At 43.3% G+C, this 17,824-nt stretch overlaps 1 protein-coding gene across 4 annotated transcripts in view; it reads left to right on the top strand.

Moving 5' to 3' along the window:
- The window catches only part of ARHGAP12 (Rho GTPase activating protein 12), a 68,384-nt gene that overhangs the window by 210 nt on the left and 50,350 nt on the right, over window positions 1-17,824 (top strand). For 3 of the 4 annotated variants that reach the window (XM_042888437.1, XM_042888436.1, XM_042888435.1), the window contains exon 1: window positions 6,736-7,487. In XM_042888437.1, the coding sequence (XP_042744371.1) occupies window positions 6,819-7,487 (669 nt within the window). In that variant the 5' untranslated portion in view covers window positions 6,736-6,818. Of the gene's footprint in view, window positions 1-6,732; window positions 7,488-17,824 lie in introns of those variants that run through there. The other variant, XM_042888438.1, reaches the window with a different exon arrangement.

The raw sequence follows: 17,824 nt of genomic DNA, 5'->3' as shown, positions 1-17,824 counted from the left end.
GCCCCGAGGCGGGCCGAGAGCGCGGCCGCGCCCCCTCCGCGGCCCCCGCCGCCATCCCCCGGCCGGGGCGGGCTCGGGGCGGCCGCGCACCTGGGCGCTGCCGGGGGCCGCACGGCGCCGGGGGCGGCCCGAGCCGGGTTGAGCGCCTTACGCAACCGCCTCACCTGGGCGGCCGCTCCGCGAACAAAGGGGCTCCGGGCAGCGCTGCTGGGGCCGCTGCCGCCGCCTCGCCCCCGCCCGCCCCCTCCGCTTCGGGGCTGCGGCTGCCTTTGAATAAATAAGTCGAGCCGATGGGTGGCCCGAGGCGGCGGGGCCGTTTGCGGGGGGCGGCGGGACGGGAGCGGAGCGACCCCGCGAGGTGCGCTGACAGTTGCTGGCCGGGCATCGCCTGCCGTGAGTCAGGGAGCAGCGAGCAGTGCTGCGTGGTTACTGATTAAGCCTTTAGTTTTTAAGGAAGTCCGAGCTCGGGGAAGCCACTTCACATTGCAGTAGCAGCGGATTGCTAACTCGAGCGAACGGGGATTAAGCTCGCTTTTAAAAGCTTCTAACTTGCCCGTTGGGGCCGATTTGTTGTTCGCGTTTGCATCTTTGCTTGTTTCCGTCCGAGTGCCGCACGCACACGCGGTGCTTACGGGGGCGGCCGCGCAATAGCGCGGCGGCCACAGAGCGCCGTGGAGGTGTGCCGGGCGGGACGGAACGGCGTGAGCTGCGACGGGTGTGCGCCGAGCTGCTGAGAACGCTGCCCCGGGGGAGCGCTCACGGAACCCGGCGGAGTGTCGGCCCAGAACTAATAGGAAATTATCCCGATCTAGCGCTGGCGATTGAGTTATTTTTGTGGCGACAACGCACAAGGCTCCGTGTCAGTAAGGGGTGAAGTTTGATGCTGAAAGTGGAAAAAAGGCTGCACGAGGCAACTGGTGCTCCTTGGTAGGACACAGGAACAAGGTCACAGGAGAGAGCTGAGATCTGCAACTCTCTGCATTTCGTAACTGAGATCTGTTTGTATTATAAAGTAAAAAATTCCTGAACCACAGTAAGGGTTTTTTTTTTTTTCCATCAGGGAGGAATATAAAGAAAAAGAGATAAACCCAAAAGACTTTTTGCCTTAATTACCAGACTATAGAAGATCAGAAGAAAATACTGTGGAGGATAAATTGAGGGGAGGTGGGGAATTCCTGCTGTATACCTCCTGATTTGTATTTCCTATTGTGTTCTGAGGTAATGCTGAATAGGGAGCGACCTTAGTTAATACAATATGCACATACTATGACTTTATAGGCTCCCATCCATGGACCATGCTTCCCTCCCTTCCTAGTCACGTGCACTTCGGGATCAGTGAGGGTTGAGTGCTTTCAGTGGATGATGCTGTAGGTTTTCAGCTGCATTACGAAGGCCGACTACTGAAGTAAGGAAATACCTGAACAAACCACTCCAAGAAGGGCTGAAGTTGCTGTTGCAGTTATTCAGGTTTGATTAGAAAAGATCCCAGCTTGTTTGGAAGTGTGCAAATACAATCTTGTATTAGTAACAAAGCTGGGCTCGGGCTGGCGTGGAGGACTGCTGAGCTTTGCACGTAGCTCCCACCCCGAGGAAGTGTCGCAGGGGTGCGGGCAGCAGGCAGGGTGGGGCTGACCTCAGCAAACAGCGGGTGCTGGCCCTGTGCAGCCTTTGCTGAGTAAGGGCTGGGAACGGTTCCATCGGGAGCAGGTCCCATCGGAAGCGGAGCCTAGGAGCTCTGTGCCGGAGGAGATCTGTGAGATCCCTGACCCAGTGCCTCTGTCAGCATGGCTGGGGCTGGGCTGGTGCCGATCTCTGTGCTGGTAGGCAGCTGGTGGGAGCGTGTGTGTTATGGCAAATGTGTTCTGTGTGAATGTTTATGAGGGTGGATAGTGATAGGACAAGGGGGAATGGTTTTAAACTAAGACAGGGGAGGTTTGGGTTAGATATTAGGAGGAAGTTTTTCGCAGAGGGTGGTGATGCACTGGAACAGGTTGCCCAAGGAGGTTGTGGATGCCCCATCCCTGGAGGCATTCAAAGCCAGGCTGGATGTGGCTCTGGGCAGCCTGGTCTGGTGGTTGGCGACCCTACACGTAGCAGGGGGCTGAAACCAGATGATCATTGTGGTTTTTTTCAACCCCGGGCCATTCTGTGATTCTATAAATGTGTTTCCTCGTGGGCATGCGGCCCTCCTTAAATTAGTTACTCTGTACCATTTGGGTTTCACTTCTAAAAATGTGGAAAATGTGGTCTGAATCTTTTTGTTTTGTATTCATGAAAATATTTTCCCATGTTTTTGTTGTCACTGGGGTTCATTCATTGTTATTTATCTGTTAAGCAGACATTCTTGGAATCATAGAACAGCTTAGACTGGAAGGGACCTTAAGGGCCCTCACTTCCATCCCCATGCCATGGGTTGGTTCCCCCATGCAGCCTGGCCTTGTGCCCCTCCAGGGATGGGGCATCCACAGCTTCTCTGGGCAGTAGTGCCAGCATTTCTCCACCCTTTGAGTAAAGAATGTATTCCTAACATCTAACCTAAATCTCCTCTTTTATAGTTTAAAGCCATTTCCCTGTTTGTTGTCACCTATCATACCATGTAAAAAGTTGACTTCCTTCCTGCACGTAAGCTCCCTTCAGGTGCTGGAAGGCTTACAGTGAGGTTCCTGTGGACCTTCCTCCTAGCTAAACAACCCCAGCTCCTTCAACCTTTCTCCACAGGAGGGGTGCTGCAGCCCTCTGATCATCTCTGTGGCCCTCCTTTGGACTTGCTCCAACAGCTCCGTATTCTGTTGCGAGGGCCCCAAACCTGGGCACAGTACTGCAGATGAGGCCTCACAAGTGCATAGCAGAAGGGGATGGTCCTCACCTCACCCTGCTGGCCACCCCTCTTTTGATGCAGCCCAGGATGCAGTGGGCATCCTGAGATCTGAGACTCACGTCCAGCTTTTTATCCACCAAACCCCCAAGTCCTTCTCCACAGGGCTGCTCTCAGTGAGTTCTTCTCCCAGTCTGCACGTGTAATCTGGGATTGCTCTGACTGGCTATAGCACCTTGCTCTTGGCCTTGTTGAACTTCTTAGGTTCGTGTGGGCCCACTTCTCAATCCTGTCCAGGTATGAAGACTTCATTTAAGATATTGATTATTGATTAAGATATTGAAGGTTGCAGATGTCCTCTGTGGAAGTAAATCTCATTTTTGTGCCCGTCATCCTCCAGTTAGAATATTTCAACCTTCTTTATCAAAGTGGATGTCTTCCAGCCTTACCAGTAATAGTTAAAGAGAAAGCACAAAGGGTCTGCAAGGCCTGGCCCGGTGCGTGACTGCAGTTGTTGATTTGTAGCACCAAAGTCACCCCATGGCATTCGTGTGCACTCATGTCCCAGTTTCTGTGTGCCCACTGCAGGATGGCACTGAGCTTGTGGGAGAACAGCCCACGTGCTGACCCTGGGCAGCAGGGACCATAACGGCAGTTGGCTGCAAACCTGAAGTGTTAACTCTGAGCAGTGAGGAAGCTTTCCCACCTGTGCCTTCGGTGTTTAGCTCTGTGGAGGCGGAGGAGCAGAGCCTTGCTTGATCCTGATGATGAGCTGTTTATACAACTGTCTTAGTGTTCTGGCCTGCCACAGAACTGATTTCTTTTTGATCGTGTGTTTGATGTTACCAAATGTTTGCTATTGACTTGATAATTTTGCAGCTTGGCTGGAAGAACAGAAATATGTGCCTTTTCTCTTAGTGGCAAAGGGCTGAGCTAGCAAAACCATTTTTGTAGCTATTGTATTTAATTTACCTTCTGTTTCTTAAAATCCTGTTAACTTTTTAAAGTATAAAATACAGCTTATACTGGGCATATCTATCTTGAAAAGACATTTAGCATGCATTTTTTCACTAAATAGTTACTTGAAATAGTCAAAAGAATGAAAATGTCAAGCCTTTAAACGCTTAGTAGCCCTGTGGGAAGCCACGGCTGTGTGTTCTTTTGTTTTGCCTCTGTATGGGAGAAGGAAAGGCAGTGTGAATGGGCTGTGTTCCTAAATTTTCATTTCCAAGGCAGCATACCTTCATGGTAGCCTGTAGCTCAGAGTCACTTATGTTTTTCTGGTCTGTGACCTTGAAGCTGAGATTGGTAGCAGCACTGGGGAAGTGTTGGGAGCAGTCGGATTTGGTTACAAGGAAGAAAATATCATTTTGTATGGGAGGGGGGAAGGCCGCAATGTGAGCATGTTTACCTGCTGCTGGAACTGCTAACACATGCAGGGCTGCACTTAAAAATACCTGTTTGTGCTGAAAGGCAGGTGGGCTGGGTGGTTTGTGCTGAGACTGTAAATTAGCTCCAGTGCTGCAAATGTCAGGGTGCTGTTTTATGGGGGAGAGAATAAAAAGGGGGAGGAAACCCATTGCAGACAATCTGAGCATTATTTTCTACTCTTTGCGTTCCTCTTAGTGCCAGCTTTGTTTGCATGTGGCACCATCTTTCTTTCTGCCAAGTCCTTTAATAATATTGTAAGCCTGGTCTTGTGACTCCATTTAGAGCCTTGTAAACAACCGTGGCTTTAAGGCTACCTGTTGGAAATGTGTCCTGGGTGCAGAAATGGTCTATGGGAAAAAGAAAGACATGATTTAAACAGGGCGATTGTTTCTAAGCTTTGTAGTTGGACTGTCAGGTGTTGTTTTCAACTGAGTTAAGTGTATTCAAGGATCAGCTCAAATAGCCAAAATGGTGGAAGGAAAACTGCAGAACTGTTAGGCATTTTTGCTTCAGCTCTCTTCACAAGTCTCCTTTGTTGTTGTTTTTGCACTTAGTCCCTATTATGGTCTGCATCTGTGTGCCTGCACGGAATTGCATTTGTTCCACTGAGTTACAGGGTAAACACTGTAGGTCTCATCATGAAGTCTCAACTTGCAGAGCAGCAAATTTCTGAATTGTTTTTGTCATTCATATGTGTTTTTTTTTGTTTTTTTTTTTTTGTTTTTTGTTTTTTGTTTTTTACTTATTTGTTAGTCTTTGAGGTTAATACAGCAGCTTTTATGTGGATTCTTCTAAATGCTTTTTGAGTGTTAGAGATCTCACCCTTATCAGCTTTGATTATTTTTTTTCTTTCAAGGTTAAGAAATTGCATTTTTTCATATTCCTTTGTTAAGCTGTTTTTATTGCAAGTTGCTAAGACTGGTGTTCACCAACTCACCAATTGTGGTGTTAGGTGATTAAATAGAGGAGAAACTGCATGTTGTGGATATGGGAACAGTGGTAGTTGGCTATGCTAGAAGGTGCTCTAAGTCTAAATGCTACATTTTCATACGTTTTGTGACCTCACCTGGAGCACTGTGTCCTGGTGTGGAGTCCTCAGTGCAGGAGAGACATGGACCTGTTAGAGTGCATCCAGGGAAGGGCAACAAAAATGATCCAAGGGATGGAACACCTCCCCTGTGAGGACGAGTGGGAGAGCTGGGGCTGTGTAGCCTGGAGAAGGAAAGGCTCTGGGGAGAGCTGAGAGAGGCCTGTCAGTATCTGCAGGGGGCTGTAAGCAAAAAGGTATCCTTTAGCAGGGTCTGCTGTGACAGGACGAGAGGAAATGGCTTCAAACTAAAAGAGCTAATGTTTAGATAGGATATAGGGAAGACATTTTAATAGCAATAACAGTAACGGTAGTGAGGCACGTGGAACAGGCTTCTTAGAGATGTGGTGAAGCCCAATCCTTGGAGACCCTGAAGGCCAGGCTGGACAGGGCTCTGAGCACCCTGATCTGGCTGTGTGTGTCCCTGTTCTCTGCAGGGGAGTTGGACCAGATGGCCTTTAAGAGTCGTAGAATCGTTTGAGGTGGAAGGCATATTTAGATGTTTCTGTGGTTCTGTATAATATAGTTTTATCGATTATCCATTTTTGGTTTTGATTCATCCTCCTTAATAGTTATTATTCTTTCTAATGTGTTTTTTTTTTTTATTTTTAACACTTACCAGGTGCATATCAGGTTTTCTATGATGTAAATACTGCTCAAAGGTCTCTTAAGAGCAGAGTAAACATTTAGAATTTAAACCACTGAAGACACAGCATTTTGGAAATTTGAAATACTTTTTAATATTACATTATGCTAGCAATTTCTAGAAGCAATACAGAAGTCCTAATGCCTGGCCAGATGCAGGGGCATCAAAGCCCACATACTGCACTGCTCCCAAGCTCTTGCATCTCAGCACAGGTTGGCAGGGGCTACATACAATGCGTGGGTCTGCAATAGCCAGCCTGTGCTAAGCTGGGATGCAGCACTGGAGGAAGAATGAAGGATTTTGTAAGGAATTCTCAGTGCTCTGAAGTGACTCTTGAACCGAAGGGTAATGCAAAGTAAACACATCATAATCTCCTTTTAAATATTTTGATTAAAACCAGAATAATGGCAGTTTCTTAATAAATTAAGCCTGTGCATAAGCAAGAGAGTCAAACCAGTCCTCTCACCAAGCCCTCGATGACTGACATCACTTAGTTGTAGCAACAACAAGCTTAGCGGGTAGCTTGATAGCAAGATGCTTGTGAGAATATGGGACTTAAATCAGGGATTCTGTTGTAGTGTTGACTTTGTTTTATTGCTGTGAAAAGTATCTGAGAGTCTTTAATTTATTAATGTGTTTGACTGAGGTTGACGTAAGTGGAGTCTACAATGTTATTTTTGAAATTATTTTCCTCTGAAGTGCTCTCGGACAGTTACTTCATCGTATAGACATCATTTTCTTTTTTTATTGCAGCTCTGATTGTGAACAGGAAACAAACACTTCCTAAGCAGAATGTGGCAAAGTGTTTGCCGGAAAAGGTGAAATTTCTTGGGGTGGAGATGGCTGATAGGAGCGCGAAGATCCTTCCAGGACAATTGTACATTGAAGTGGAGTATGACTATGAGTATGAGGCCAAGGACAAGAAAATTGTAATTAAACAGGGGGAGAAATATATATTAGTGAAGAAGACTAATGACGATTGGTGGCAAGTGAAAAGGGATGAAAATTCCAAACCCTTTTACGTGCCAGCACAGTATGTGAAGGAAATACCACGGAAAGCACTGATGCCACCTGTTAAGCAAGCAGGCATGCTGCCAAATAATGCTTTAAAGCTGACGCATGGATTACAGAGATCGACAGAAAATGTGAATAAGTCACCAGAGCTTTCTAGTTTTGGGAAATCTTCTCCTGTTCAAGTGTCTTGTTTAGTTCGAGATGCCAATCAAAATCTGGGACCAAACAATAGCCCCGGTCAAACTCTTGGTTTGAGTCTGGACCTTACTCAGAACAATGGAAAACTTAACAACGAGTTGCAGTCTCCCAAGGTTTCCAATCAGTTTCGAACCATCTCCATGGGTCATTTCCCATGTCCAGAGTTCTTGGAAATAGAGAAGACCAGCTTTTTGCATGAACAGTCTTGTGACTCGGCAGGAGAAGGCTCAGAAAAAATTCACCAGGATTCAGAATCTGGAGATGAACTCAGTAGCAGCTCCACTGAACAAGCGCAGGTAAGCTTAAGAAACAGTTTCTGTAGATTTGTGGATGTTTTTTTTTTTTTTTTTAATAATTCTTCCTTCTCCTATTACCATAACTATTTGCCTTAAGTTTTGTTTTTCTTATTTTCTCCTAATAAACAGAAGTTGTAAGCACCACTGTCTTGTCTCAGCATCAGCTGGCTATTGAAGTCTAAACTGATGGTGTGAATGGCTCTGATGTCCCACAGGTTTGTCCTGTGATTGAATGTTACAGAAACATTGCCTTATTGTTTTAAGATAACACTGAAGTTGGGTTATATTGTCTTCTAGATGAAGGGAACAACTGCAGTAGCTCACTTTTTTTTTTTTTTTGAAACCAGAGGAAGGTAGTAATGCTGGTTACTGTCAGCTTTTTCCTTGGTCTGTGTTAAGGTGGCTTGAATACAAACTGATCACTTATTTGCCGCAATCAGAACTCACTTTAGGGTGGTATACACATGAAAGTTGATGCTAACTTCAGAAATGAAAGTCTTCCTACAGAGAGTTGTGCTTCAGCACCAACTTATTAATAAGACACAATTAAGACAAAGCTGCTTAGCTGATATGACTGGGTATGGGGAGATCCTAAAGGTACAAGAGTGAGTGATTTATGCAGTCATGAACTTGCATACGTTTATATGCAGTTACTGAAGTGGCCAGAATCAGTAGTTCTTAAATATTCTAGTCTTCACCTGTTTCTTGAAAGTCAGTTTCTATAGTTATGGATCTTCATGCCTCTAATATTTGTTACTCTTAAAACAATTTTACTTTCACTTGTTCCTTTTTTTTGCAAGCAATAAGAAATAAATGAGATTAATGAATTTAATTTCTTCATTTATAAAAACATTTCTCAATTCATTGATGTAAAGGTTGTTGTAAAGAAAGTAGAGAAAACCAATGAATGTTCACTGTAGGTGGTATGAGCTGCTTAGAACTTGGAAGGATAAAATAATGCTTAGACATTTACTTCAGAATCATCTGTGGTAGCTCATCTGCTGTCATATTAGTTGATTTGCAGGTGAATGACAAAATACTAAGGAATACTTTGAAAATACCTTTTACTTCAAATAGGTTACCATAAATTTACATGGTGCATTAGGACAGTCTCCTTGACTGTGTTGAATATGTGTCATCTTCTGTAATTAAAGTAGATGAAATTCACTTTACATGGGTGTCTTCTGGCAAATAGTAATAACCATTCAGGCCAGCTGTTCAGTTTCCTTGTGATTTTTCTTTGTGGCTATTGATGTGGTGACACATAATCTCTTCATCTTCCGCCTCCATCCCACCCTGCAAATATGTTGCCTCAACATGAAAACCTCTTTGTAAGCATGGCCTTCAGCAGAACAGGTATGCATGCATGTACAGCCTTCACTGAGTTACATGGAAGGTCTGAAGATGAAAGTTTTCCCAATGCTTAAAGTTAGAAATCATGAAAATGTTGAGTTCCAGCTGTAGGAAAATCGTGTAGTGTTTGACTCCTGTCACTGGTGAGCTTGTTGTGGTCATTGTCTTGGGAGCTTGATAGACCTTGCAGCCATCATATTTAACAACTGTGGAGTCACTTCATCTCGTGTGCGATCACAGGCTCTTGAAATGCAGTGAAAATATTAGATATTTAGTAGCCATAGAGATGAAAGCAGTAGTAATGCTGATGTCACTGTTAGCTCACTTCGGATATGAGTGCCAGCCTTCTCTTCTGGAAGAGCCTCATGTTTTTGGGTTTTTTTATTTAATAATTCTTTCAATAATGAACATTAAGTAGAAATCAGCTGTGCAGAAATTAATGGCTCAGAAAGATGTTTTTTATTGCTGTAGTCAGTCTGTAGTCAGAACATCAGGTTCCCAGTTCTCACACGCAAACAGGGTGCTGCTTCCCAAGGCGCTGTGACTGAGGCTCTTCCTTCCCTCTGCTGCTGCTGTGGAATGCAGTTTTATGTTGTCTGAGTTACAGTAAATTCCAAACTACAGGTTTTTTCTTCTTAATTTGTAAGGTTAGAGACTAGATTGGGGGGGGGGGAGGGGAAGAGGGCGGGAAGGGGACAGGGGAGAATTTTTTGTCCTTGGTTTCATGAGCTCAGGCTTTCCATGCAACTGTGGGAATGAGAGATAGTTTAGCTGGAGGTGGTGGCAATTACTTGTTCCTAGCCCAACCTTCAGTGTTTTCTCAGTACACTGAGTACAAATGTATGAGATGCAGAGGAGTTGCTTATGATGAGATTCTTCTAAGAGATAGGTTCCTCATTCTCACAAGATAGTCCTTCTTGTCCTTTCCAGTAAAGTGCAGGTTTTGTAGCTGAACAGTCTTCTACTCAGACATTTGTGGGCTGTGGAAATGCCAGAAGATCCAGTCTCCTATGAACTGTATAAAGGAAGGATTTTTTGAATGTCTGCAATCTGATAGGAGGTAAAGGATAGAGTGGTGACAATGTGAACAGAAGAATTTGCTACTGAAGATGTGGGCAAATGATCTCGGCAAGAGAAGAAAAAATTAATTGGGTAATGGAATGCTCTTGATCCTTTGCACAAAGCAATTCTTGACCCCTTATGCAAAGAAATCCCCAGTATTGGGTGTCACTCGGTTTGTTTATGGGTTTGAGCTGTAGGAAGGCTGGAGGTAATTAGAGAAAGCAGGGCCTGAGAGGAAACATTTCAGCTGCACCAGATTTAAATCTCTGGTGGAGGTGGTAACTGCTAGCAGAATTGGAATTGAGTGAAGTAGATCAGAAGGGCACAGATAGAATCACAGGTGTGCTAATGGTGCTTAAGTGAGAATCGGTGAGATTTCTCAATTAAGTTTTAGGACAGTTGTATTCAGTGTGATGTCACGATCCCAGCAGAACGGCTGAAAATAATCCTTTGAGAGGGTAGCAAGGGGAAAGAGGGAGACTTTGTTTGCACAGTACTTGAGCAACTGAAAGGACTGAGTGATGTGCCTTAGTCCTGAATAATTCTTCTGAAGGGAGGCGGGGAAAGGAAATGACCTATCTAAAACATACATATATAGGCACACCTAATTTCTTAGGAACAAAGAGTTGAAGCAAAAGGGGAAGAAGGTTGAAAGTGATTTTGAAAAGGCTTTTTGGTTAGTGTTTGCAGGTAAGTTCTGCTAACAAGTTTTGGGATCAGATGTGCAGACATGGAAGGATGGGTGTGTTCGGAGATTGCGCTGAGGATGGTTTGGGATTATCTTTATATGCAGATGCAACTTTGGGATAAATGGTTGCAGACAGAAATTAAAATCTGCTTTCAGCCGTACTAATGCATAACCTGCTTGAAAAACTTTCTCTGATGAGGATGAGTGTTGGTGTTACGTTCTCTTCTGTCACGGGAGACATGGAATGTATATGTGCATGAGAACATTCGTTCCCATTTAATGTTACATGCTCGTTAAAGTTACTTTTAATAGCTGGCTGTTTTTAATCATTTATAAATATAGACAGTGACCCATTTGTAAAGACTGTTCTGTCTTTCATCCTCTTTAGTAATTGACTATTGCATAAACTGTCAAGTGCTAAAGGGGATTATCACTAGGATGGCTGTTTTGCTTTGATTGATTCCAAGTAGTAAAAATCTCGTGAAGAGATCTGTTTTACCTCTGCTGCTTCTGTGGAAATTGCTGGAGCTCTTTAAACTGAGATCATAAAGTTTTATATGTCTCCACAGGCAGTGTGAAAGCAGATCATACCATTTTCAACTACTTTGTCACTTTAGTGAAGGGCTAGTGGCACTGAGCTACTGGTGGTAGTGTCAGGCTACTGCGCTGCACAGATATGAACCCTCTAAGTAGGGGGCTGTTTCTGGCTTTGTGGACTTGATTCAGTTTGCTTCTGTGGTTAGAAGTTTGATGCTTTTTCACTTATGCGTTGGTTATGCAAATTAAGAAAGTTGCCAGGATGAAGAAAGTGCACCAAAAATACTTGCGGTGCAACTGCTCATTTCTTCAGGTTCATAATGGCATTTATAATGTAGCATTTTCAATTGGGTTCTAAGTACCGTCTTCATCATCTCTTCTAAAAATCAGCATTGATTATAATATACTGAGCTATACCTGATATAACGAGGTGAAGAACAGCTTCTGATGATGAGGAACTAAAAGCTTTGCAAGGGGAGGCCTTTTGAAAAGCGTCAGAACATTTTTTAGTGTTATTGCAGTAACCGCTGTTAGAAATTTGTAACCAGCCTGAAGTGCTCTCATGTTGTAGCAGTAGTTCTGAATGTTGTCTATACACACCTTCAAGGGTCTACAAAAGAAACTTTCTGTTTCTTTTTCCTACCCTATGCTAATGTGACTTTCTAAGGGCTGTTTGTGAGCAGCTCTGTGTGGATGATGTTAATGTGCAACAGCAGTGTAAGTCAACTAACAGGTAGTTGTGGCTCTTTGTGTGAGCAGTTCAGGGTTTGGGTGCCTTAGGATGAGTGGGTACCATGTGCCCCTGATGCTGCTGATAGCCCTTGTACCCTTCTGAACTTCTCTGTTGCAAATTGGGATGCCTTCATTTTTAAAAAATATAATAATAAATAATAATATAATAATAACAAAATTATAATATTAAAAACAAAACATAGGAGGCAACTGTGGAAAAGTCATAGCCTGAGGGACAAGTTGTGTTTAGCTGACTGGCTTACGCCAACAGTGGTGGCTGAGTGCTCGGCTGAGTAAGGTACATGTGGTCCTGTTTTTGTGCTTTTAGAGTTTAAACAAAGGTCTGGAGCACTCCTATATTTCTATACATGCTAACCTAGTCTTCTGAGTTTTTACTCCTGTTTACCTTAATTTCACGCAGAAGATGATGAAGTAAACTTCTAAGGCATCCACCTTCCTCCTATGCCTTTGATACCGGTGTAACTACTTACTAGCGCAAATGAAGCTCAAGCTGCGCTGCTCAAGGAATGACAATCATAATATGGAATTGTTTTCTGTTTTTCGTCTAGAGAAGTGCCATTCCTAGCATGCACTGTGAGTTTGGGTGCCTTTTCTGTTAAGCAGCACAGAATGTTGCCCTCAGCATGGGGACAGCAGAATCTTTGCTGATGGTGGAGTAAGCAGTGATGTGAAGAAGCAGCATAGGAAAACAAACTGATGGCTTGGCTGCTGCATAAACCTCAAGCATCAGGAGATACTGGGGCCTTGCTGCTTCTCCATTGGCAGTGCTTCTGTCGGTTTTTAACTTAGGAACTTCCAGACATAGAACAAACTTCAAATTGCTTTGTAATAAACAAACCTTACTTGAGAATGTTTGATCATATCGTGTACTTGCACACTGCGTAACTCTCCGAATAAACAATTGCGTTCTGTGTATCTTTACCTAGCTACTATCTAGACAGCTGTTGAACACTGCAGGGCTCATGTATTAAATAAATGTGCTGTTATTTCGTAGAATTCTAAAGAAAGTACTGCTTGTTTCACAGCAGTGTGACAAAACAGTAGGGAACGTATGACTGGATAGAATAAAATGCAGAACACTTATTTTCAGATAGGCAGCCCTCTCTGGAATAGTAGGCATTTGTGCTTTAAAAACAAAAGTAAAGTCTAAGCGTATCTGGTACCCAGGCAGCTGCTATTTCTCTGTCTCTTGGCAGAGGTGTAGGATTTAAAAATAATGTAGAGAAATGGGTTTTGTTCTTATATGGATTTTTATTCTAACACTGAAGGACAATACCCTTAAGCAAAACAGAGTAATAAGAATTGATGATGAATTTCAAAAGCCTTGCCATGGTGAGTGATTTGGGCAGAATGCCATTAGAATACATGAATCAATTTTGAGTTTGCTCTATGTTAACGTGTTGCTCCGGGGAAAGATCAGAACTTTCTAGGAATGATGTTATGAAGGTGTTAGGTTAGTGCAAAGAAGCAATCAAACTACTGTAGAGAATGTCAGTTGTAGGAGACAGAGCAGAACAAAAATGCAGAGGTTTATAGGTAATTCCATGGTATTTCTGGATCTTATATACTGTGAAATTTGAAGATCTTTCTTCCTGAAAGTGAGTACTGCGGAAAACAGTATACAGAAGGCTGTGAGCAGGGGCATGGAGTAGCTCCCATATGAATCCTGACAAAATCTTTTCCCTACAGGTGCACATTTAGCATTGCAAAAACTATAAATAGTTTTTGAGTAGGTATTGCTATTACTGTTGAAAGGTGGTTGAGAAGAAAAGTAACTGTAATTTTGATTGTTTTTTTTCTTTCACTAGCCTTCATCTGTATGTCTTTTCTGTTGTAAGCTCTATACAGATGAAAGACTGTGTACAGTGATGTTCTGAAGATTGCTGTGAGTATTCTAAGTATCAATGAATTCTAGTTCTTCTGATAAATAGCTTTGTGAAAGAAATCTGAAAGTTAGGGACCTGTCTCAAGAGACTGAGCTTGTTGCTTCTGTTGGTTTTTGATGCTTACAAAGAGAAACTGAAGTCAGATAATGTCACAAAGTTCTTGAATGCAATTTACTGGCACCCCTCATTAATCTGAGATTACACGATTTATGAATTTAATAGTTCAATTCTTTCCTTTTTTTAAATGGAAGCCTTGCTTTTCTGAGGCTTCCAGATGGTCTTCACACCACCCAGTTAAATTGAGCAGCTTCCCTGTGTTCTCTTTCAAGGCAGTGCTGCAGATCGGAGTGCTATGCATGTTTCCTGGTGTGGTGGTGTAAGCAGATTTGTGGATTACCATTCAGCTGAAGGACTTGGCTGCTCTAGGATCTGCTTGGCTCTACCAGTATTTATAGCTGGGATAGCACAGAGATGGGGTGGTGCTGGCAGAGTGCTGTGATCTTGTGTGTAAATACTGGTGCAGCAATACCAAAGGCTGTGAGTGTTCCTCTATGGCAGCTTGAATAGCTATAAAATGCCTTGTGCAAAGTTTGCAGGTTTGATGGATGAAGGGTATGCTTGCTATTTCAGTATGGCTTATGGGATGAGACTTCTGCAACTAGTGGACTAATGTAAAAGAATACCCCAACAAAACACTGATTAAAAAAATACTACTCGCAGCAAACTTTCTCAGCTGATTGTTCCATGTATGTAATAGTACAGTATACTGTACAGTATACATCCTCTTCTCCTCCTCTCACTTCATCTTCTCCCAGGGAATGTTGCTCTGCTTTTACCACTTGTGAGCTGTGATTTGTGCTCTCAGTGCCAGGGTTCTGTGTCACCCTTGTTATGGTTGGATCTGAGCTCCATTGCAGCCTCAGAGTTGTTGTGATGTTAACAAAATTCTGCAGATACAAATTGCTGTTGGTCTGCAGCTGTCGGGGGAAAGGGGAGGGGGAGGGAGAGGGGGGAGGAAGCTGCCTTAATGCCTAATTTCATTAAGAAATATCTTTTCATTCCAAGAAACATGGTAGCTCCAGACTTGGCTTAATTGAAAGTTCTTAAAAGTTGGAAGAAACAATGGAATGTTGAAAAGTATATTTATTCTGAAAGTTGAATTACAGAAATAACCATTTTTGAAAATGAAAGAAATTCTTGCTGGTACAAGAAAAATAAAAAGGAAGGAAGATATAGAAAAGTGTGGCAGTGTTGCATTTCTGCCCCAAATCCAAGTGCCAACAAACTGTCCGCAAGTAGAGCGAAGCAGTCAGAAGTACAGTCAAGGCACGAATATGTGTATTTTTAGTTGTTGCGAGGGGGAGAAAGCTGCAACCTGGTTGTGGTTCCCGTGAGAATCTTCCTCCTGTTCTTCATTCTGCTGTAACTGTGGGCTGTTGCTGAGTGCTTGTTGGGATTTCAAGGTGGCTTTTGACAGTGCATTCGTGTGCTTTATTTTAGCACTTCACTTAAAAATGGATCTTAGATATCTCTGCAGATGTTGGAAGCGGTGTGCTGTATGTTGGATGTCCTTATGAAAATATTCATCTTTTGTATGCTTCTGTGGAACAGAGTCAGAACACTAAAAGCAGAGTGTCTGTTCTCGTTTAATTAAAAATGAAGAATTAGAAAAATACAAGCAATGTGGCACTTCCCATAGGCTTTTTTGTGTTAATTTAGCAGCTTCTGTTCATTCTGTTGTCTTTTAAGACAATTTGAAACTGAAATCTTGACATGAAATGTGTGTGTGTCATGTCTGTCATGAGATTTGCCTTCCTACCTCATAAACTGTAAAAAAGTTCTTCCTGCTGCAACAGCAGATGTTCTTTGTCTTGAGCCTCTCAAATAAATGAGTTTGGGGGGGGTGTTTTAGCAGCCCAAACAAAACTGCAGTTTCAGTTGTGTGCTGGAGCAAATATGTTGCGTAGGCAGTGCCAGCTGGATTTAGGAGGGTTGTGGCACTTTGTCTCAAATCAGCTTTTCATTCATCCTTCCCCCCTCTTCCTGATGAGTGCTGATACATGTGGGGTTTTTTATGGTTTATTGAGAACTTCATTTCTTCACGTGTCAAAATGAGAAGTATCCTTCCTGGTCAGGGAGGGTTTTAAGCAGACAGCCCATGTAAAACTTGTTTCAGTGCCAAGCATTCTTACCATCGCTTGCTTTTCTGCCTTAAAGTTTGCTTCAGGCAGGCTGTTCCGCTCCTAAGTGCTCCAAGGCACCACAGGTGACAAATGTCATTCAGTGCTAAGCTCCTTTGAAAGTTGAATTGCAATCTCTGCTCTTAGTTGCACGGTGATTTTTTTTGTCTTGTACCATCTAAAATTTGTCTGTCTGTCATGGAACCCACTAATTGCACTCAGTGTTACCAAGTAAAAACGTGAGAGAATGTTGTGTAAGAATGCAGGCTTGGTAAAGGATGATCCAGGACAGGGACTGGCATAAAGCAAGTGGTGCTTAAACACCAAGTCCAACCTGTTTGCTGTTGGTTGGGAAAATAATAAATATGATAATATTAATATAATAAAAATGAATTTTGATGTTAAAATGCAGAAATACAATGTGTTTAAAAGGGAGCTTATCATCTAATTTTAAATTAATATTTATGATGACATGACAAATTAAACTGTTGTTGAAATACCATTTACACATGTGAAAAATGAAGTGTGTAAATATCAGCTGTGTGCTTCAGTGGTTCTGGGCAGAAGGTGTATGTGGGGAGAGAAGCTGATGGAAACATGCAGTCACAAACGTCCAGCAACTTCATGTTCCCAAATCTTCTCAAGTAGAGAAGTCTCCTGATAGTAACTAGTTGTATTAATCTTCTCAATAAAGGTATGCTTTCCAGTAGAGACGAGGATGTGTTGTGTATGTTTTTTCAATTGCTGTTTGCAGCATTGCGGCTCCAAGACCTATTTTGCCAGAGGGGCCAAAGCCTATGTGCTGCCTTGGCTGAAGGCAGCAGGTAATATTACTTTCGCTCCTAGATGAGTAGATAGGCCAGTGTGAAGGATGTTCTTGGCAGAGATGAGCAGTCTGAAGCCTTCCTCTGACTCTTGTACCACAGAGAAATGCAGGAGGAGTGGTGGCTGTGAGGTACCCCAGGATCAACAGAACAGCCTGCAGCTTTTCTTAGGAGTGCTGTGCTGTCATCGTGCTGGATTTGGTTGTTGCCAGTGATTGGACTGCAATTAGATCTTGGTGATTGGATCTCATTAAGAATCCTTAACAAATGCGGCTGACCACCGTATGTATTCAGTTGCTCTTATGAAGATGACAGACTTTGGGGCAGTGCTGGCCTAAAGCATACTCAGGTTTTTAAAATTTTCCAGGAAGCCATATATTCCAATACAGCTGTTGTATGGAATAGACTGACCAGCAAGCCAAGCATTTTGGGAAGACAGCAGTTCTGGAAGCATTCTGGCTCACCAGCACACAGCACTGCTCTGCTTTTGCACACCCCTTGTACCCTGGAGGGAGCTGTGGCCTCCTGCAGTGCCTGCTGCTGCTGGAATTTGCCTTTCTAGAGGAGTTCGTGGAAATACTGAAAATGTCTCTGGAAAACAGTGCTGAAGTCAATGGCAAGGTGCTATTTTGAAAACTTCTATACAATAGTTTTACATTCAAGAGTTTTAAATGCATTGAAGAATATAGGAGAGAACAACTGTGCCCCTTACATTGCTGTCTTTTTCTTGGAGACTCCCAGAAAGCTCAGCCTTCATTTAACCTGTTCTCTGCAACTGGGCAGCTGCCTTCTGTACAACTTCTCTTGAAAGCTGACGTGCTGAGCTCTGCTGTGTGTGTGGAGTGGACTTCATGCTTTCCTTAACAGCATTTTTCCTTGTAGCTTGGCAGACCATGCCACAGTGCTCTGTTACCTTCACACTTTCAATGGGAACATTCTGCTGATGCCACTGCATGGGGCTGCCATTTGCTCACCTGGGGGAGGGCCACGTTTGTTGCCCATTGCTTAACCATCATGAAACTGTTAGCAAATTCTTGCTATCTCAGCCATAATG

The sequence above is a fragment of the Lagopus leucura genome, unplaced genomic scaffold (genome assembly GCF_019238085.1).
Source record: "Lagopus leucura isolate 7727_CA_CO unplaced genomic scaffold, USGS_WTPT01 Super-Scaffold_100157, whole genome shotgun sequence".
In the NCBI taxonomy this organism is placed as follows: domain Eukaryota; kingdom Metazoa; phylum Chordata; class Aves; order Galliformes; family Phasianidae; genus Lagopus; species Lagopus leucura.
Note: the sequence above shows the minus strand (reverse complement) of the source record. Positions and strands in the feature narration are given on the sequence as shown.